General features: G+C 44.2%; 1 protein-coding gene and 2 pseudogenes across 1 annotated transcript in view; 2 read left to right on the top strand and 1 right to left on the bottom strand.

Annotated features, from left to right (window-relative positions):
• Nucleotides 1-2298: 2298 nt before the first annotated feature.
• The window catches only part of Mboat1 (membrane bound O-acyltransferase domain containing 1), a 103266-nt gene continuing 83103 nt past the window's right edge, over nt 2299-22461 (top strand). The window contains exon 1 of the mRNA XM_028775687.1: nt 2299-2479. Coding sequence (XP_028631520.1) covers nt 2384-2479 — 96 coding nt within the window. The 5' untranslated portion in view covers nt 2299-2383. The remainder of the gene's footprint in view (nt 2480-22461) is intronic.
• Nucleotides 14895-15067, bottom strand: LOC114627807 (annotated as a pseudogene).
• Nucleotides 17920-18372, top strand: LOC114627778 (annotated as a pseudogene).

Here is a 22461-nt window from a genome sequence, read left to right as displayed (position 1 = left end):
GTGGGCTACCAGTTTAGTGTTGGCTCTGGTTTTCTAGGAATGGCGTTTGTAGACATCAACAGTAAAGCCTAATGTCTCTGGGAGAAGTTGTTGTCAGTGTTTTACAGGGTATCCATTTAATTTGAAACCTGAGTCCGCAATCATGCAATCTACCTAAAGTCACTGACTACATCTCTGGTTGGATATTTCTGCTAGCCCATCCTTGACTGGCAGCTTCCAGATGCTTTGGGTGGGCCCACAAAGCTCATTTTTCCTTTGGCTTTCTATACATCAGCCCAGTGCCCTGTGGTCCTAAAAGTCGCTTTTAACGTTTAGTGTTTCCTGGAAAGGATGTTTATTATTATTATTATTTTAATGGAGTCTCAGGATATTGCTCAAGCTGGTCACCAACTTCAGGCTCAAATGATCCCGTGGCCTCAGCCTTCCACATAGCAAGGACTACAGGTGTATGGCAGCATGCCAGACTTACAGTGTTCATGTTTCCCTATTTTCACATTTTACTCTCATATTAGGTGGAGAAAGGAGCTATCAGCAATGAAAGTGCACAATTCTGCAGTTCTTTAGAAAACAATAGTGTTTCTGTTGTCTTCACGGCAGGTCTGGATGGGCACAGAGCACTGCTTGGGGTTTCCTGGGCCAAAGGCAGGAAACAGGTGTGGAACCTCCCATGGAGGACTCATGTTTCATGGCTCACTCCAGGGTGCTAGATGACCCCCCTCATGATGATGGACCATGGGTGATGGGGGGTCACTGAAACTTCCTAAATGGAGCAGAGATGTCATAGTCCTGAAGCTGGTACATGGAGGTTGTAGGGACATAGGCTGGAAAGACATGGAGGCTGCAGGGACACAGATGTGGCAGGAACACTGGAGGTGGAGGTCATATGGGAAGTATGAGGTCAGCAGTGTCATCACACACAATAGTGTCTGCATCCCAGGATTCGGCTCACGTCTCTCCAGAGGACAAAGCACTGGTTTACTCCATAGTCTTTCATTGGCTGCATGAATAGTACAGTAGAGCTCCTGTAAGCTCACAGGCACATGGCAACATCTCCAATTCATCATCAACATCATCTTGTAGAGATGCTGAGAAATAGCTTCAGACTCACTGTGCATCTTCTCCTCTCTGAGGCAGACTTCATGTTCAACTCCTTCCCACTCCTACAGGAAGGCTCTGATTTCCAGTCACTCCACGGCCTAAGCAAAGGGCTGCAGGAGCTGGTAAGATGGCTCAGTGATTAAGGGTGGTTAAGAATGTTTCCAGCGCTGAGCAGTGGTGCCACATGCCTTTAATCCCAGCACTTGGGAGGCAGAGGCAGGCAGATCTCTGAGCTCGAGGCCAGCCTGGTCTACCGAGTGAGTTCCAGGACAGCCAGGGCTACACACAGAAACCCTGAAGTATCTGCTTGCAGGAAGAAGGGATAGTGAGTTGGGGTGCTTGAAACTGAGGCTTGACCAGAGAAGGTAAAGAAAGACAACCTTGGGTGCTGGAGAGATAGCTCAGGACCTGAGAGCCACTTCCTTTGCCGCAGAGGACCTGAGTTCTAATTCCAGCACCCACATGTTGGCACAATCACCTGTAACTCCATGGTCTCTTCCAGTCTCCAGTGGCATCCACTCACAAGTACATACACACATATAAAGTAAAATAAACCGAAGGAGGGAGGGAGGAAGGGGGGAAGAGAGAAAGAGAGAGAGAGAGAGAGAGAGAGAGAGAGAGAGAGAGAGGTAGACAGGAGGATCAGGAATGCAGAACACAAACAATAACACACATAGAGACATAGTGAATGAAGAGAAGGGGAGGAGAAGGAGAAGAATAATCTGGAGTGGAGTTTTATGGTTGGTGCACACCTGTAATTCCAATATTTGGGAGTTTAGGGACAGTTTGGGCTACAGGAGATCCTGCCTCTAAATAAATCTGTAAAATGTGAGCAGAATGGAGGTGTTGTCTAGCTCGAAGGTCTCTTCTGGCTTCCGGAGTAGCATCAGGAGCCGGGTTTGAAAAAAAAGCACAGGACACCTCGGCCGCCTGGGAGGAGGGTGAGACGGCTTTGGAACCCAGATCGAGCCCGCTGCGCGCCGGGGGAAGGTGGAGAGCTGGGGAGCGGGCAGGGCGTCTCCTGGCTGCCCGGGGCCGGGCTCCCGGGGATCCGCGCCCCTCTCTGCCCGGCTCCTCCTCTAGGGCGTCCCCGGCCGCTAGCCAATGGGCGGCGGGCGGCGCGGAGCGGGAAGCAGAACGCGGGGGCCCTGCCCTCCCAGGCGTGGGGTCCCGCAGCGCCAGGTCCGCGCCCTGGAGTCAGCGCCAGGTTCCCGCGAGGTCCTCAGGAGCCCTCAAGGTGGCCAGTGTGCAGCTCCCGGGCGACAGAGCACCCTGAAGATGCAGAATGGCAGCGCGGCCGTCCGCCAGCCTCTCTTACCGCACCACCGGCTCCACCTGCCTGCACCCGCTCAGCCAGCTCCTGGGCATCCCGCTAGATCAGGTAACAGCGTCCCACCCGCTACCCAGACCCTCTGTCTGGGGACAGGATTGCGACCAGGTCTTCGTTCACAGCCTAGTTTATGGTTATGGATCCTACACTTGCGAGGGCTTTTTCTTTCTTTTTTTTCTCTGAGTTGGTTGCTTTTTCTGTGTGAACTATCCGTCCACCTAAGCTAGCAAGTTGGACTGAAGTTAAGTTTTGGTCTGTGATTGAATTCTTTAGTGGTGTGATTCATGAATCCAGCATTTCCCCCACCAGTGTAGTTGAGTCTCCGTGGTTTTTAAATTTAGGCGATCCTACTTTAAGAATAAATCTGATCAAGCTGGGTGTGGTGAATCACGCCTTTAATCCCAGTTCTTCAGAGCCCGGGGCAGGAAAATTGCAGCGAGTTCCAATCTTCTCGAAAATGCTGAGTTAGATGCCTCGATCCCCAAACAAAACCAAACAAAAAGTAAAAAGCCCGACTAACCAGATGTTTAGGTATATAGTATGGCATATGGTGATGACGGTTTTTGTTTTGTTTGTTGAGATAGCATCTGGCCCTGTAGCCCAGGCTGCCTTGGCACTCACTCTGAAGTTCAGACTGGCATTGAAGTCCCTATTTTGTCTAGGCTGGGTTAGAACTTGTGGTGATCCTCTTGCCCCAGTGTTGAGATGCTTCTCAGAAGACCATTGTTACTCAGTCCTCATTCATCTCTGCTGTGGGAAGCTGATATGTAGGGGCAGTCCTGGGAGGTTGTAGGGACCTCCAGTCTTTGTAACTGCTCAGGAATTGCCTGCTACATTACAGGTAAAACTGGCAATAGTAACCTGGTAAAGAATCTTGTCAAAGACAGCTGGAGTGCAGTTCCATACTAGAGTTTGTAGTATCCTGGAGGGTCTGGTCTGGCCACTGGCCTCAGTATTGAGGGGGAAGAAAACTCTTCCTGAGGTGTTTGCAGTCTTGCTTTATTTCTTTCGGTGCCTCAGGCTATGTCCCCTGTGTAGGATGCCTAATGGTTTAAATGGAATCAGGCAGGACAGGTTGGAGCAAGACCCACTGTTCTCCTTACTAATCTGTTTCCGCTGAGTTTCCCAGGTTAGTTTCTCTTCCTTTGTTGGGTATAGAGGTACATGCTTATATTTCCAGTACTAGCGAGACAGGCAGGAAGATTGCTTCAAGTTGGAGACCTGCCTAGGCCATGTGGAGAGCACCAAGCCAGCCTGGGCTACATAGTAAAACCCTGGCTCAAAAAATGCAAAACAAAACAAAGTTTTCTTGTTTTCTTAGAGCTGTTTCCATCTTTCTTTCTGTCCATCTGTCCTTCCTTCCTTCCTTCCTTCCTTCCTTCCTTCCTTCCTTTCTTCCTTCCTTCTTTCCTTCTTTTCATACTAGAGCTACCTGTATCTGCCGCCTCTTCTGTTTGCATTCTTTTGACAATGAGGAAGTTGGCCCTGGCTGTTTGCATTACTCACAGGGTCGCCCTCATCCTAACTCTTAGGTTCGGACTACTGCCTTCACATCAGTTGCAAAACCTCGAGAATCAGGAACTTGGTAGAAGTGTCAGATATTAAGTCAATTACCCTTCACTTTGTAGTCAAGGTCAGGAGTCCCAGCACAAGAGTGAATTCTTTCATTCAGAAACTAAATGTATTTGTTACTGAATTTCCATAGGATGAGTTCATTTTGCATTGACCTTTCTAATCACTATGAGAACCTATTGTAATTGCATTTTCTTTTGCATAATAATCTGTTTTACAAACATGGAAAATATTACAACAATCTATTTTACAGGGTGGGCTTTCCCCCCCCACCCCGTCCCCCGTGTGTAATAAATGTATTGGTGAGGGACTGGGTAAGTTGAGTGAAGCGGTGCTGGTGTGTCATTAAGCCTCTGGCTACATCTATCTCTGTCCCCAATCTCCAGAGTTTTTATAAAAGTTACCTTGGTTTTTAGAAAAGACTTACTACTTAACATTGTGTGTGTGTGTGTGTGTGTGTGTGTCCATGTGTGGGTATGTGAACATGAGTGCACGTGCCCACCAAGGTCAGAAGAGGGTCTTGGATCCCCTGAAGCTGGAGTTACATGCATTTACGAGCTGCTGGATCTGGGTGCTGGGAACTGAACTGGAAAGAGCAGTCTTTGCTTTTGACCTCTGAGCCCTCAAAGTAGCCCTGGTTTTAATTTATGAAAATGAAGAAAAGAATACTCCAGACATGATGGATTTTAGTTTATTCCATAAATGAACTTGGATTATCATGGGACAGATGGAAAATCATAAGCAACACTTGGCATCTCAGAGATCCTGGGTCAGCCTGACCAGCTGGGTCAGTCTGAACAACTTGGTAGAAGAAGTGTTAATCATATGACACCCCAAATCACTTGTTTTCAGCTTGGGGAAAAATCCCAAGCCATAAGTAGTATGATTTGGGGGCAAACTGTAGCAGTAGGTTTGTCTTTGAAGCCTTTTCCCAATGTCTTAAGATTTCATGTTCCTAACTGGAACAGGACCTATTCCAAAAGCTGTTGCCTGCATGTGACATATGTTCTTCTAACTGGGTTGCCTTGTCTGGCCTCAGTGGGAGAGGAAGTGCCTAGCCTCGTAGAGACTTGAAATGCCAGGGTTGGGGTATACCAAGGAGGAACCTCACTTAGAGGAGGAGAGGGGGAAGGGGAAGGAGAAAGGGGTTACTGAGGGAGGAGGCAGTGAGCAGGATGTAAAGAAAATAAGTAAAAAATTAAATTAAAAAAAAAGATTTCATGTTCCTGTTTGTAACTTCTAGGAAATTGCATTTCTTCGATTGCCTTCAGTCTCTGGTATTCTCTGCATCAAGAACTTTATTACTGGGGTTGAAGAGAAGGCTGAGCAGTTTCCAGTGCTTGCTGCTCTTCCAGAGAACTAGACTTTGCTTTCCTTCACCTGTACCAGACAGCTCACTAACTCCAGCTCTAGAGGATCCCATGCTGTCTTCTCCATGGTCACCCACATGCGTGAGTCTGCACGCACCCACATACAGTTCCACATAGCTCCATTTACAGACACACACACACACACACACACACACACACACACACACACACACACACCAAAAGAAAAGAAATCTTTAAAAATGTTTCTTATCTGCAACCTCCTGGGCTATACTCTGTGTTCTGGCTTGTGAGAGAATTTCTTTGTTGCTGCTCATCAGTGTGACTGTGCACCTATTCCTCTGGGCAATGTGAATTAGGAATGCTGTGTGCAGTTATGTCTGTGATGGAAGGCTATAGCTTTTTCCTCTGGGGACTTGGCTAGCCTGACAAGATCCCGAGGCTGATACAGGTAAAACTCTTATTTAAGGAGAGACACTGTAATTCAAATGAAGTACAGGAACTGGGGATGTCTCAGGGTTTCCAGAGTGTGCACATGCTGACTGAAAACTGTATTATCGGGTCCAGAGAGATGGCTCAGTGTGGGTAAAGGCACTTGAGGCTAGTCTGATGACTTCAGTTCCATCTCAGGAACTCATCTGATGAGAAGAGAAAACTGACTCCTCGAAATATCGTCTCGTGTGCACACTTGTATTTAATATAAATGAAGACAATACGAAAACTGTAATTTGAAATGAGCCTTTGTCTGTGTGGACATCGGACTATCTAGACACTGAGTTTCACTGATTCAGGAAATGATTCTGAGACTAAAGTAGCCAGGGCTTAAGGGTTTAAGTTAGGCTTGTAAACGAGGACTCATGAGGCTGGAGATGACTCAGTGGTAAAGAGTGCTTGCTACTCTAGCCAAGGACCTGGGTTCTGTTCCACCACCCATGCAGTGGTTCACAACTACCTTGTAACTCTAGTTACAGGGGATTCTGACCTTCTCTGAGGGTACTGGGCATGCAAGTGCTGTATGTACGTACATGCAGGCAAAACACTCATACACATGAAAATAATATTGTTGTTATTATTATTAGTTTGCAAGTGCACTCTTGAAGACCAGCCTTGGAGACCTGGTACTAGGCTAATGGTGACACTGCAGAAAATTATTACGCTGAGATCTATGACCTTATGTTTCCTGCAGCTTTTGGTCACCTGGTTGAAGTCCTTGGGTATGCTTGGAAAATGCAGCCTTCGGTTCTGTTCTTATCTAAGTCTTGCCCTACGTTAAAATCTTGGCTCACATTCCACAGCCATTGTTAAATCCATTAAATATTTATTTAATCCTGTTAGTACCAGGTACTTGGCTGTGTGTTGAAATCACACCGAGGTCCCCGTTCCAGAAGAGTATACCCCAGCAGAGGAGAGGCCCACAGGACTAAACAGGCAGGGTGGATTACAAAGATTGCAGTTGGCATCTTAGGGGAGCAGGAAGGGAAGTGCTTGGGACACATTTGACTCCTGTAAGATTTATTGTGTACAATCAAGGCACTGGGTGATTGTCACCTTATTTTGTGACCTTGCTGAGAGTTTGTAGTCTTGATTTCAAAGTCTAGTCTTTTCATGAGTTTAGATTTTGCCCTTCCTCCAAGGGATTTTAGATGTCCAATAAGTGTCTGTTGTTCATAACAGTAGATGCCAATGTTGTCAGTTATTAAAGTCCCTTGCAGAACACAGTATTTTGATTTTGTGATTTTTGGTCCGGGAGACTAAACCCAGGGCCTAGAAAACACTAGGGCCCAGCCTCCACCAAGGAGACATTCCCAGATCAGGGACTGTATATTTAAGGGGGACAGAGGTTGGTTGGCTTTCTGGAAGAAGGTGCCTCATTCTAACACAGCTGTTATCTGTAGCCTCCAAATTGTGACCTGGGTTTGTTCCAGCTCACCTCAGCTCAGGATGGGTGTGAGGACACAGGGCTTCCCACCCCTAGCTCCCCTCCTCTCCGTCCTTCTTCCTTCTCTTTTTCATGATTCTTCTTTGGCTTCAGTCACTTTTTGCTAAGTCAGATCTCTTCCCAGTTAATATTCCTGTCACTGGAGGATGTAAAAAAATGACAGGGTTACAGGAGGAAATTAATCTAGGTAGACCACAGACCATGCTCTTCAAGTTTCTGCTGTGTTCTGAGGGTTTCCAGAGTCATGGGAGACAGTGATTCAAGCACGAGCAAAATGATGCTAACCCTAAAAGCTCATTTTGGGTGAGGCGGGGATGCCACCTGGACTAACAGAGTCCTCTTCAGGCTTGTTAGACAGGTGTGGCAGATCACATCTGCAATTTTACCAGTTAGAGGCTAAGGCGGGGGATTTCTGAGCCTCCTAAGTTCATCTAGTCTATAGAGGAAATCTGAGGGAAGACATTGAAGACCTCAAAGTATGAAAAGATGGTCATATTATCAATGACACAGGTCATTGCTGAAGGAGGCAAGAACACAGGATGGAGCAAGGGCTTTGAGGATGGGTGAAGGTTTGGAGAATCATTAAGGGGCTGTATTCGTTACTATTCTTATCTCTGTGACTAAATACCTGAAAAGAAGCAACTTGTGTGAGGAAGGACATCTTTTGGCCCATAATGTGAAGATATAGTCCATCATGGCGGGGAAGGGAGGTGATGGGAGAGACGTAGTGGGAACATTAGGTCCAGTCTGTCAAGGTAGGGAAGGCAGATGGTGGGAGAGACTCTGTGGAAGGAGGAGTTTGTGATAGTTGTGTCTTCACATCCGCAGGGACGGGGAAAATAGAGAACAAGAAACGATGCTAGACTGTCAACTTCAGGGCCTGCCACTCAGCACCCCGTTTTCTCTAGTGACACTTCACCTCCCTAAGGTTTCAAACCAGTGCCACCTTCTGAGGACCAAGCATTCAAATCCCCCCCCCCCCCCCCCGCTGTGGGGGGATTAGAGAAAGAGGTCAATTTAGTGGGCATTAATCAACTTGCTGGGAATTATATTTTAGGTTGTTTACTATGCCCTGTGTGTATACATACGTGTGTGCAGGCAAACCTGCGTGTGCATGTGTGCATTCGTGTGTGTGTGTGTGTTTGTGTGTGTTCAGAGGCATAAACATGTCCGTGGAAGCCAGAACACGCCTCCAGTGTCATTCTCAGGGTCATCATACATCTCTTTTGAGACTGGGGCTTTCACTGACTTTGAGCTCACTAATTAAGCTAAGTCACATGACCAGCTAGCCTCTCCTCCTGTCTCTGCATCACCAAGACTGCATGCAGCACTTATAGGTGTGCCACCACTTCAAGAATTTCCACACGAGTGCTAGGAATCAAGTTCAGGCCCTAATGCTTCTAAAGGATGCGTTTTACTGACTGAGCCATTTCCTCTGGCCATCCGGCTTTTAGAGCATGAATCACACGTTTGTGTCTCTTTCAAAGCAGCTCCTTCCAGGAGCAATATGGACCAGATGAGGTTTTCAGAGAAGGCTATTGGAGAGTTCAGCAGGGGTGTTGAAGGCTACTGACAAGTAGGTAAACAGTGAAGAGGGATGGAAAGCCATGAGGGTCTTGAAGGATTAGGTGCAGGGCAAGCTCGAGTAGAATGTGTACATGGGGGTCAGGGTAAAAATCAGGTCATCTCCACAAGCCAGAGGTACTGGGGAGTTTCATGGTTGAAGTTGCTCATCCGTACTTGGGGTTTTGAGATGGAGAAGATCCTGAGGTATGTAAGATCTCAGGATTGTGGAAGGTTTTCGGAGGCAGGAAGACTAGAGGAGGATATAACCCATGGGCCAGCCTTCCTGCATGCATTATCTCATTGAACGCCAGCAGTGGGAGGAGTCTGAAAGGAGTAGGAGCTTTGCAGAATGCTGAAGAAAAATGATCTCAGGAAGCTGTGGGGGTTTTGGAAAATCACTGACCCGGTTCTCTAGACATTGACTTTTCAGCTTTAGTGGTAAAATTGGAGCAAAGTAAGGTTAGCAGTGGGAGGGAGGCAGGAGAAGGGAGGAGGGAGGAGGAGGTCAGGAACTATGCACTGGTGAAAGTTGAGAACTGGAGCTCCCATGCCAGGTCTGATGTTAGAGTAATGACATGTGTCTAGGGAAGTGCAGGTGTCTCTCTGAAACCTCAGAGTCCAGTGAGTCCAGTGACCTACCACTGAGGTTGCAGTCTTTCTTAGAGCAGAATATGACTGTGGTGGAAAGTCCCTAATGGGGAGGTAGAAGGTGGCTTTGGGGAACAGCTAGACCATTCTATGGGCGTATTGTGACCACACAGGTATAAGTTTTCTGTTCCATGTGGTTGGAGAGGACAAGGCTGGTGGGGTGGGGATACCTCCCTATTCTAGCCCTCTCTCTTTAGACAAGGACTATGTACCCATGCAATAGGAGGATGAACTGTCTCCATCCTAGGGTCTCCAAGATGTTCCTCATGTAGAATATTGATTTATGTCACAGTGTAGAGGCCTGAAGGTAGGGCTGATGGATGTGTTACCGTATTCTCCCTAGCATTTTAAGCAGTGACCCTGGGATGTTAACTTTCCTGTTGTGAACAAGAGATGTTCTTAAAGTCCTGGCTTCCGCTTGCCTGTCTGGCTTAAGGACACTCCTCAACTCCATGGTTTATGCCATTGGCATCTAGCCAACTGTTCTGGATCCACATACTCAACTGATATGCAAAACTAAATAACCAAAAGTCAGGGACTGAAGAGACAGCAGCTCATTTGGTAAAAGTGCTTGCTGTGCATGCAGACATCAGGCGATAGAGCCCATGAACCCTGCAAAAGCTGGGCACACTTGTAGTTTCAGTGTTAGAGAGCTTGGGAGAGGCAGATGTCTGGGGCTCACTGGCTAGTCAGCCTAGCCCACTTGGCAAGCCCTGGGGCCTAGCAAGAGACTCATTTTCATTAACCTAAACAGCTCCTAAGACATAATACCCAGAGTTGACTCTTGGCCTTCTCATACACACCTGTATGTGTACACATGAGTATGACACTTGCAAACATATGTACACACACACACACACACACACACACACACACACACTTCAGAGGTATTTCCCATATTTCAAACCGAACCTAGGAAGAAAGGAGAGGGTCGGGGTTTGAACCCAGCACTGTGGTTAAAGGCTCTGTGACCTTACCACATGGTGTCCCAGCCACACTGAGCCATCCTCCCTCCACAGCGGGTGGTTGATATCCTGTCCCTCCAATGTCTTCTCAGCCTTCTGCCTCTACGCACACACTGCCCCCCCCCATGTTATTCCTAGTCTCTGCCTTCCTGTCTGCTACCTCTCGTTCCCCCGTCCTCCTGTCCCCCCACGGCCTGGAAGAGCTCTTGGGTTTTCCTGAGGTTCCTTTTGTGACTGTCATGATTATTATATTTTAAAATTTATACAGATACCAGAGGACTGCTCAGCTGGGCACAGCATTTTGGAATTTGAAAACAGCTAAGTTTGAATGAGAATAGAGTCACTTGACTAGGAAAAGGAATAAAACAGAGGATGTGATGTCAGCCCGTATAAATGGCTGCATTCATGCCTAAGGTACATTTGGTTTTCTAATAAGAAAATCATGCAGGGTATGGTGTCACATGCCTTTAATCTCAGCATGAGGCAGAGGCAGCGTCAGAGGGACAGAGGAGCATAGGAGCAGAGGGAGGGGCAGAGAGAGGGGTGAGGAGGGAGAGCAGAGAGAGGGGTGAGGAGGGAGGGCAGAGAGAGAGAGGCAAAGAGGCAGAGAGTCAGAGAAGCAGGGGATCTCTGTGAGTTTGAGGCTAACCTGGTTTACAAAGTAAGTTCCAGGACAGCCAGGGCTATAGAGAGAGACATTTCCCTCAAGTGTCAAACAAACGAACAAATAAACAAATGAATGAACAACAACAACAAAAAAAATCCAAAGCAAAAATAACCAAATCAAAAATTGCAATCTTGCCTCTGGTTTATGTTTTATTGGCATTAACAATAAATGGCGGATACTATTGCAGCTGATTTGTTTTTTTTTTGTAATTTATATACTACAATAGATAGCAATAAGCACCAAGCAGCATTTCCCTCGAAAGTTTCAACTCATAACATGAAATCAGTTTTTTTTTTTTCTGTGCTGGGGATTGAACCCATGGCTGAGCCACACCTCTAAGCCTCCACTCTTGGTACTTCAGACACCTCCTTTCTTATTATTGGGCCACTTCCCTCATGTCTTAGGCATGCATTTATTATTCAGTGTTCTCTGCCCTGCCTAACACTGACAAGCTTACTTGCAAAGTTATGCATTGAGTACCCTAAGTGCTCCGTGGCCAAGTACACCTCGGCCTGGTGTGAGGTACAGAGATTAAGGTGATCTGTGCCCTCCAGGAGGACCTGCAGATGCTTGTTAAACTGCTCTCATGGTGTGTTAAAGTATTTAGTATGTGTATGCTCTGCTCCCTAGGCCTTGAGGCCGCCTGGTGCTAGAAGGAATGCTCCAGTAGAAGGTGAGAGGAAAGAAGAATTTGTGGGGGAGATCTGGGCTAGGTGGGATTAGCAGAATATTCCAGAAAGAAGCTCTTTCAGCACAGGCTTGGAGACTTGAGAAAGAGTCACATTCTTTGTGGGTTGTGTTTGCCATCACAGAGTAGAATGTCAGCAAACTGAGTTTAAAAACTCGATTGTCTTTTATTAGTAGTTGAGAAACTGAGTTGTACAGAGGCGGTGGCTTTACAGGCAGAAAAACCAAGGGAAGCAGAAACAAAAACAGGCCCATCATGTCGGAGGAAACTTTTCAGGCTCAGTGAGACGGAGCAGCAGGTAAAGGTGCTTGCCACCAAGCCTGACTGTGTAAACACACACGCACACGCACACGAGAGAGAGAGAGAGAGAGAGAGAGAGAGAGAGAGAGAGAGAGAGAGAGAGAGATACACTACACAAATAAAAAAAAATAGTAAACTCAAAAAAATTACTTTACATACAAGGTTAAAAAAAGGCAGGACTTTCTTGCCAAGTAGCTTAGATTTCCTGAGTTGGGGAGTCTGTTTTTTTTTGTTTGTTTGTTTGCTTGTTTTTTTTCTTGAAGCATAAGGTGATTGCTAGGAATCGAACCCAGGGCTTCATGTTAGTCAAGTATTTCAATAACTGAGCTACATTCCAATCCTTGGAGACCTACATAAGCATTGCTTGCTGCAAGCCCTCCTTAAACAAACAAACAAACAAGCAAACAGCCACTGGTCCACCGTGATGTTGATAGTTGTGTGTGCCTCCTCACACCAGTGACCCTCATCTGGTTTATAAGATTCGAGTGTAAGAGCAGGCAGCTGATGCTCAACAAAGGCCTCGGTAAATATTTTAAGTAACATCAGTTAGAGCGAGTGTGAGGCACCTTTGTATGCTTACAACAAAGTAGGACCTAAGTCTATGTTTGTTGAGTTGTGGTGGAATTTTATTTACATTCTTGATCTGGAATGAATGACTAAGGGGATAAATTTGGGAAGCAGGGTTTGTTTTTTTTCCAAGGACATTAGGCTAGAGTCTGAATTTCATTCTATCTCTGGTTTCTGGCCCTGTTACTAGTAATTTATGCTTAATTTTAACATCCTCTCATCTCATCGTGTGCAGTTGAAGTACCACACCTGGATAGTCCTGTTGATTTCTGTGCTATTTCTAGATAAGTTGTCTCTGATTTATGTTGTACTATGTGTAATGCTTTTCTTTTCTGTCTGGGGTCAAATCACACCTAAAATATATGTCTCGAATATTCTATGACGTGGTCCTTGATTGAAATTTATAAGAAAAATTGCAGGGAAAGATTATACCTTGAAGAGATAGAATCTGGAAAGAGCTTTGGTGACAGCAACTTGGACACATTCAGTGTGTGTCATTCAGAAAAGTGGTTATGGATTTTGAAGATCTCCTGTTTATTCAAGTTAGGCTTCTGAATAGATAAGATATAGGAAAACTTTCATCATTTTAATGACAGTTTCTAGAAATTTTGCCAGGAGCACAAGACTAGGCTTCAAGTAAAAATGTATTTCATTACAAGACTGCCGTCCCCCAGGCTGAACTTCGGCTGTGTCGACAACTGGACTCATTAACCCATTTCTAATGTGCTTTTTAGTTCTCTTAAAAAAAAAAGTGAGCTTGGTGAATCATTGACCAACTTCCTTGTAATACCGGTGCTTGAGCTCTTGTTCGTCAGCGTTACTTAAGTTTTCGGTGGTTAATCTTCTTTTATGTGTTTGTGATTCTGTCTGTCTTAGATATGGATTTGAAGTCCACAGTAGCTTTAACACATTTAAAATACTGAATTCAGATGTCTGAGCTGAGGACCCCCATGGCTGACACTACTGTCTCCCACCTTCTAAAACAACACAGGACTCTGAGCTCAGGTTCTGGTCCAGTTTGGAAAAGCAAGGGACAAAGGATGCTTCTGCTCCTTCCAGACTCTCATTTCACACCAGGGCTTAAGGTTAAAAATGCTCTGGGGTGACAGGCAGTGGTTGGTGCACACCTTTAATCCCAGCACTTGGGAGGCAGAGGCAGGCAGATTTCTGAGTTCGAGGCTAGCCTTGTCTACAGAGTGAGTTCCAGGACAGCCAGGGCTATACACAGAAATCCTGTCTCGAAAAACCAAAAAAAAAAAAAAAATTAGTTTATTAAAAGTATTGGTTTTATTCTTTTTCTTATTTACAGAAGCCAGTGAGAATCTACTATGTATCTTTCTCGTATATTAAATGCTTCATCACTAATTTTGCTGTTGCAGATGAGTTTTGAAAATTCACCTTTCAGTAAAGCATGGTTACTCTTGAGTATTATCCCAGCACTCTAGGGCCGAGGCTGCAGAATCCCTAACAGTTTGATGCCAGCCTGAATTACGTAGTTGAGTTCTAGGCTAGCCTTGGTCTAGAGACAGCATCTCAAAAAAAAAAAGCAATTAAACAAAACCTTAGCCTTTGCACTGGTAGCGTACACTCTCGGTATCAAATGCATGGGCAGACAGAGAAGGATGGATAATGAAGGCCAGTCTTTTTACTGGCCCATTTCCTAGACTCTCTTCCTTCCAGAGGTAGTCTGTGTCTACCTGCACCCCCGATCGGTTTTTGTCTGCTTTCTGCACACAGGACTGCGCACACGTGATGGTCTATGGTTCTTCTGCTTGCCTTTTCTCTCTACTTCCACTTTGTGCTTCTCCGTTCTTACCCTATTTCTAAGAAACTGATTCATATCAGCACATGGAGCTTTGAAGATACCTGACCTCCTTTCTGCTCTTTCTGTCTCATTTCTAGTCTTCCGACAGCTGTGTTCTTTTGTACATACCAAGCTGCTCTTGTTTGAGGGGTAAGAGGACAGGGCAGGGTCTCTGATCACCTGACCCAGGAATATGGAGAGTCCCTGATCGCCCCTTCACGCCAGAGCTATGAGAGGAGCGACTGTTTTCACTGTCCCCTCAGACAGATGAGAACAGTGTGATATATGATTTAGGACAAGGATTCAAGCACTCCTGTGTGTCGGACTGAAAACCTCTCTACTAGCCTACTGACCACGGTACTTGCTTGGAATTCTTGATCATCCACTGGAAATGATACTCTTTACAATTATTATTTGATGATGTTCGTCATTCTCGGAGGCACTATAGTGGATGCATGGAGTAGATAGAGAAGAATCTTTCTGTTTCAAAAAAAAAATCCATTGAATGTATTGTTGTCAGATAAAGGACACACCAGATATTAAACTGATAAGAACACATGCTACACTTGATTTTAGCCCAGAGATGAGAAGCTGTAGAAACTAGGCTCTCTCGGACCCTCTTAACTGTGTGATTCCAGTGCCTTTGTTGGTATCAAGGCTTTAGGTTATAAAGGAGGACCTTTTAGAGTCAGGACCACAAACTAAGAACCTTCATTCTTGTTTCTACTTGTCAGTGGTCTTGGCTTAAAGGTTGTAGCAGTATATTTGACAGTTTTATTATTTTTCCAAATGAAGGGGGTTCATTTTGGTGTGTGTTGGCCAGAATGGATTGACCCTTTGTGATTCCAGAATCTTCTCCTTGCTGGAGTAAAGGCAGAAGTCTTGGGAACTTGCATTCCTCTCTGGGAAGAGTTCATGCAAAGAGAACAGCTGTTCACTTTTGTGTATCGAGGGTGAGATTTTTAGCCTCCCTCTCCATTTGAAAGGAACCCTGGGCTTGTCTCTCAGTGGTAACTGTCAGTTTACCGATAGGTTATTTAACCAGAAGGAAGCAAACGCATGTGAGTTGATTGTGTAGGGAAAGCAAAATTAAATCTTTTTCTTATTTTATTTTAATTGTGTGGGTCATGGGTAAACTTTACAAAGGTCGTAGAAGCCAGCCTTACTTGCTCTTCCTTTCAGCTTTGTAAACATTTTCCACAGTCTACTTTTTGGACAGAGCCTCATGTATCCTAAGCTGGTCTCAGACTCCATATGTGTGAGGAAGATAGCCTTGAACTTCTGATCTTCCTGTCTCCACCTCTCCAGTTCTGAGATTACAGCATGCCACACCAAACTTGCTTTATGTGATTCTGGGGCTCCAAATCAGAGCCTTGTGTGTGGTAGGCAAGCACTCTGCCAACCCAGCAAGCTATGCCCCTCGTCCATAGTCTGAGTTTTATAGTTAATTTTCTACTTTACAAAACTTAGTTTGCTATATTTGTCATCTTTCCACTTAAGCACTCAGAGTGTCTTAAGAGATGGCTCTGTTTGACTGTTGGCTTTTGTTGTCGTAGTTTATAGGATAGTGGGGTTGTAAATTAAAAATGGTCATTTCATCAAGGTGGGGCCCTGACTCATGGTAGTGAATAATGAATTATGATTGTGTGCCTTAGCTTGTTGAAATTGTAGAGAAAATTCGAAGGGAAGCAGTGGGTGATAAAACAATTTAGAAATAAACTACTCATGGTTTATCAGAGCTGTAAAACCACATTCTGCGTACATGGCGACCTTCAAACACCTTTAGAGTATTGTGTGTCTAGGTTTGGTTCCATATGGTAGTTTCTAGAAGAGTGGGAGGTGTTAGAAAAAAGCAAGGGAGATGGCTCTAAGAAAACCAGGCTGGCCAAAGACTGAAGGGAGCGACCGAAGTAAGATGGGTTAACTAAGTAGGGTGCAAAGCTGTATGATCAGGAAGACCTCAAGAAGGTCAGGCTCAGGAAGACCTCAGCATGCCGCTTAGGCAGCTGGGTAGGGTGGGCTACCATCAGTGTAAAAGGGTGTGGTATCAGTGGGGTAGGGTGTGGTATCAATGAGGTAGGGTGTGGTATCAATGTGGTATCAGTGGGGTAGGATGGGCTATCATTAGTGGGGCAGGTGGAGTATCAGTGAGAGTCATTTCCTGAAGAGGACCTTGAACATGGAGGCAGCTTCTTTGTTCCCCTAACTTCTAAGGCGCTCTCTACATCTCCTGAGGAAATTCTATCATCATTGCTGTATTTATAAAAACTAAAACCACCAACATTATGATGTAACTATTAAATAACATCAGAGTTTTTGATTTTTATTAATTTTCTCTATTATCCTTTCTGTGTTAGTATTTCATACCTCATGATTCTCCTATTTCATGTATTTTTAATGTATTTATAAGGTTGCCCAACGATTATTGCAATCTAATAAATAAAATTCATACACGACAGTCATAAGACAAACAGTCTCAGGAGCTGGTTGAAAATGAGGAATCCTGGAGCAAAGTGAGCAACTAATAAACAGTCCATTCCTTCTGAACAGAAGCCCTGTCTCATTAGCAGGTTCCTCATCCTGCCTCTTCCTGTCCTCTCCTGCTAGCCCAGGCAACCCTGTTCTTCATGCCGACATAACTGCCTGCTCTGGGCACTGCCTCTGCATAGACTTCTGCTGTATGTGATTCTCTGTGACTGGTGCCTCACACCCATGGTCTTTGGTGATTTTGTGGTGGGTCATTATGCTCTGCTTGAGTTCTTCCATGGGAATGTTTTGAGACTGGGGCTTACAGGGCAAACCTTTTGACTTAATTTGGCTTTAGTCTTGCCAGATACTCAGGGAATTTCTTAGAACTGGCTCATTTAAGCAGTGTTTCCTACATGTGACCCAAACTGTCATTCTCAGGGGAGTCTGCGTTGTTGTCTCAGCCTAGAACCAAGGCTTGCATGTGCAGCATGTGAGAGCTGGTTCTCTTCTTCCACTGTGTGGGTCCTAGAGATCGAAATCAGGTCATTGGGCCTGGTGGCAAGTGTCTTTACCCTCTGAGCCATCTCACTGGCCCTAAGAATTCTCTTTTTCACTAGATCAGGTGTACATGGAAATGACCAATCTGTCACTATACACCCATGCTTAGCTTAATATAAATACAGAAAGTTACAAAGAAAAATATAGATATTTGAAGATTCAAAGGTTAGCACACACACTTATAGTTCTTTAGTTGGACAGCTGAGCGGTCTATAAGACTAAAACTCCATCAGCAGTGAGTATTCCGAAGCTTAGATCATCTTTCTAATGCCCTTCTTCATCACAAGGAACTGGAGTCCTTAGAGAAATACTTGTAGGGCTCAACTGTGAAATCTATAATATGAACCTGGATTTTTTTCTTTTCTGTCATTTTTTTTTTGTAGTTCTAGATAGTATAGAAGTACTCAAAATCAGCCCCTGCTCGGGGGTCACGATGGGCAGCAAGATGGCTTCCGCCACCAGGGTCGTGCACGTAGTGAAGCCACATGCTCCATTAATAAAGTTCCCTAACAGAAGAGACAGACCTAAACTCAGTGCCTCAGAAGCTCTGGGATCTGCTGCGCTACCCTCCCACTCTTCTGTAGTTTCACAGCATTCTAAAGGAAGTATGTCCCCAGATTTACTGATGCATCAGAGGCCACCAGACACTGCAGAAATAATAAAATCATTACCTCAGAAATACAGAAGGAAACTGATGTCTCAAGAGGAAATGGAATTTATCCAGTGTGGGGGTCCAGAGTGATTGTCGTGGCTGCTGCTTGTCACCAGACAGAAGGATTAGCTTTACAATAAAGGACTTCCACAATGTCAAATGAAAAGTCATATATTAAACAACCTTAATAAATATTCTGTAAGCAGAATGAAGTATAGAAACTCCAGGTGGTCACTTGTATCTCCTGCGTTATGTATCTTGGTCAGCTTCCCCACAAGCTTACCTGTAAACTTATTAAAGTCTACATTTTAAAATGCTAGCCTGTTAACTTACTCTTGATTATGAAGTGTTCCCAGTGATGAGTTATTGAAAGCACATAGTATCTAATAAACGTCCCCTTTTCTGTTTGTTTAGATATAAAGATAATTTATGAAGGATAATTACTGCTATAAGGAAGTTTTGTCAGCCTGAAATTAGGTGAGGATCAGTGAAATATTTCCATTGTTAATTCTCTGATTTTTTTCATTTATAAGGTTATCTGAATATAACTGATGTGACCATACCCTATTCCAAGTAATAAAAATGCAATTTAAATAAAAGCTGGCAGTGGGATTAAGACAAAAAAAAGTACTCAAAATCAAAACCAAATAAATAAATAAATAAATAAATAAATAAAAGAAATTCGTATATGACAGTCATAAGTCAGATAGTCTCAGGAACTGGTTGAAAATGAGGAATCCTGGAGCAAAACGAGCAACTAATAAGGGGAGGATATATTAAAGAAGATTACAACATATCCTACTTAGAGATGATATTCATTCTGCCATATAACTTACGGTGTAAAGTAAACGTTCTGTAAGTTCTCACCAGGAAGTGAGGCTGCCTAGATAAAAGGCTGCCTAGAAAAATAAGCAGAGGGAAGCTGAGGAGTAAGGTCCTCTCAGAAGAGACGTAGAGGTATAGAGTACCATATGTTTTACACAGAACATCTAGAACCTTCTATAGGATACTAGTTAATTTATACTCTCCCCCATTACCGCTCTGAATAGCATAGTGTGGGAACAGGCTGGGACAAATAATCTTACAGTGGCGCCAGGTAGGTGTCACCTCTGCAAGTGCTCATACTGGGAGAGGGGGCCGTGCCCACAGCAGGTCACCCTGAAAGTGTGCAAGTGGCATTTACTGCTCTGACCTTCCTTCTTCCTTGCAGAAACCCATAACCCTGAAAGCCTGTGAGATTATAAACAAAGCAACAGACAGATGCTAAGTTTGAGTTTCTACTGTCCTTTTATTTTTTGAGAAAGAGTCTTCATGTCACTGTGGCTGACCTCAGACTCCTATGCAGCTGGGGCTGTTAGCTACAGATCTTCCTGTCTCTAGCTGCTACGTGCTGGGATTACAAGGGCACAATCACACCCGGAGGAGTTGAGAGTTTCTACAAAGATTTTCCAAAGCTTTCTGGGGCAAACAATTAATATATTGTATATTTCAAAGTGGGGGGAGGGTTTGGATATTCATAGTGTGGTGGAATGTTAAATGTGAGGAGACAGATATGCTAATTACTCAGATTTACTTGTCATGTATAGAGTACCTATATGGAATGTCTGCTGTGTACTATGGATATGTATAGTTATCGTCTGTAAGTTCAGGCTAAAGCCTAAGAGCACTGCTTAACCAGAGTCAATTCCTTGGTTTTGAAAATGGTCAGGTGTTAGTTTTAGGGGACGTGGATAAAGCACAGGTGGGAATTGACTGTTTGGCCAATTCTCTGTAAAAACAAAAAACAAAAAACAAAAACAAAAACAAACAAACAAAAAAAAACTTTCAGAATGAAAGGGTTAAGCAAGCCGGGCAGTTGTGGCACACGCCTTTAATCCCAGCACTTGGGAGGCAGAGGCAGGCGGATTTCTGAGTTCAAGGCCAGCCTGGTCTACAGAGTGAGTTCCAGGACAGCCCGGGCTATACAGAGTAACCCTGTCTCAAAAACAAACAAACAAACAAACAAACAAACAAATAAATGGTTAAGCAAGCTTTACCTTAAGAAAGGGACAGAGACCATGGAATATTCCAGCACCCTACAGTGTGCACCTCCAGCCCTGGACTTTCAAGATCTGAGCAAAGTGAGCCTGTGGTGTGTAGTGTGCTTGTGCTAAACTTAACATATGGGGTTGTGTGGCGTGTACATGCAATAACCTTAGCACATGGGGCAGTGTGCCATGTACATGTACTAAACTTAGCATCGAGGGCCCTGTGTGGTATACATGAATAACACACCAGGCAGTGTGTAGTGTTTTAAACTCAACCTACAGGGTGGTGGGTAGTGTGTGGGTAATAAACCTAACACACAGGTGAAGAAAACTGTCAGAGTCATCAAAATCACGGAAACTCAGGTACTGTCTCAGCAAAAGAGGCTAAAATGACAGGTAAGTATAATTTAGCATTCTGTAATCCTGAAGCAGAAAAGAAACGTTGAGAAAACCAGGAATCTGAATCAAGCGTGAATCTTAGTTACTAATGCAAAAGGCTCCTGTTATAACAATTTAAGGAGAATAATTGGTTTTCTCTCCTTTTTGTTCTTTTAACGTTGTTTGGTATTTTGTTTTCTTAAAACTCTCTCCCTGTCTCCCTCTGTCTCTCTACCTCCCTCCTTTCCTCCATCCATCCCTCCCTCTTTCTCTCTTTCTCTCCTTTTCCATCATCTACCATCTATCTACCTACCTATCATCTACCTACCTTACTGCCTACCAACTATCTACAAATCTACCTCTCTGTCATCTATCATCTATCTATAATCTCTTATGTTTGTTATTTAATAATCTACCAGTCTTCCCTCTACCTCCCTAAGTATTTACTTATTTTTGGTTTTATTTTTAATTGTAGAGTGAGTCTCATTCTATAAATCTGAATAATGAATCCTATGATCTGGGGAAAAGATCTTGATTTGTTTGGAGAGCTCTTGAACCATGCAGAAACAAAACCAGAACCATGGACGGTCACTTTAGCTCTTCTCCTGTGAGACAAGGCCCATGAGAGGCTGTTCGTCTGCTTACCATTGCTTTTTCAAACTATCTGAGACTTTCAACTTATAGAACAGAAAGTTTGTTATGTTATATCTTGCTTTCAGAGGATTCAAGTTCCCTGATCTTATTGCTGTGGGGGTATGGTACAATAGTTCACCTCACTGGGCATATGGCAGAGGAGTGTGTCTGCCTCATGGTGGGCAGGAAGCAGAGAGACAGAAAGATGCTAGGTCTCCATATCTGCTTCAAGGGTATACCTCCAATGATCTAACTTCCCTCCACTAGGCCCCACCTCCTAAGACTCAACCATCTTCCCATAAAGCCAAAGGCTATGGACTAGGTCTTTAACACATTTAAGATGGAAACCATAGAAGATAAAATACTAAGGAAATAACTAATTAATTAGCATCAGGTTTCTCTCTCTCTCTCTCTCTCTCTCTCTCTCTCTCTCTCTCTCTCTCTTTCTCTCTCTCTGTGTAAGGATTATGGTAGAGAAAATTTTATTATGGTGCATCTTGAAACTGATGTGGACTCAGATGGAGGAGCTCAGTGGTATAGACCTTGCAAGGGTGACTCTGTTTTCAGCCTGTCCTATTTGGATCCAATGCAGGAGTCAAATCTAGACCAAGGATCCCTGTTAACTTTCATCTAGTTGAAACTATGTGTCAAAACAATTCTTTGGCCATAGTAAGTACAGTAAACTAGTGGGAGAGATTGGTAGGGTGAATGTGGGTATATTCTTGTTATTCTGAGACTCTTGTATAAAGCCCATGCTGATGCCTTTTAACTGTAACCTAGGATTTTGAGTTTTATTATACTGATCAACTTCATATCTACTGTATTGAAAGAAATGGAATTAGGACAAGTATTTTGGTGGGCCTTTTCTTTCTCCTCTCCTTTCCTTTCTTCTTTCCCTCCCTCCTCTTCCCACCCTCCCCCTCTGTTTTCTTTATTTCCTTTCTTCTTCCATCCACCTTTGCTTCTCTTCCCCTTCTCCCTTTCATAATTTTCCTTGTGCTGGGGATGAAACTTGGGGAACACACTGGGCAGTGCTCTTCAACTGAGCTAGATCCCCAGCCTCCACAGGATTTTCCAGTTGAAAGATGGGAACATTAATCTGCAATTGCATCAGTATGTAATTGTGCTTAGTTTTACTTTCATCTTACAGTTGGCTTTATTAAAATCTTTGCCTACATCTTAAGTCATTTCTGTGATGATGAAAGAACTTTAGTTCGTCTTAAACCTTCAGGCTCCTGATTGGGCAATCTTTCAGAATTAACAATTCTTAAC

Source organism: Grammomys surdaster, unplaced genomic scaffold (genome assembly GCF_004785775.1).
Source record: "Grammomys surdaster isolate TR1022 unplaced genomic scaffold, NIH_TR_1.0 258, whole genome shotgun sequence".
Classification (NCBI taxonomy): domain Eukaryota; kingdom Metazoa; phylum Chordata; class Mammalia; order Rodentia; family Muridae; genus Grammomys; species Grammomys surdaster.
Note: the sequence above shows the minus strand (reverse complement) of the source record. Positions and strands in the feature narration are given on the sequence as shown.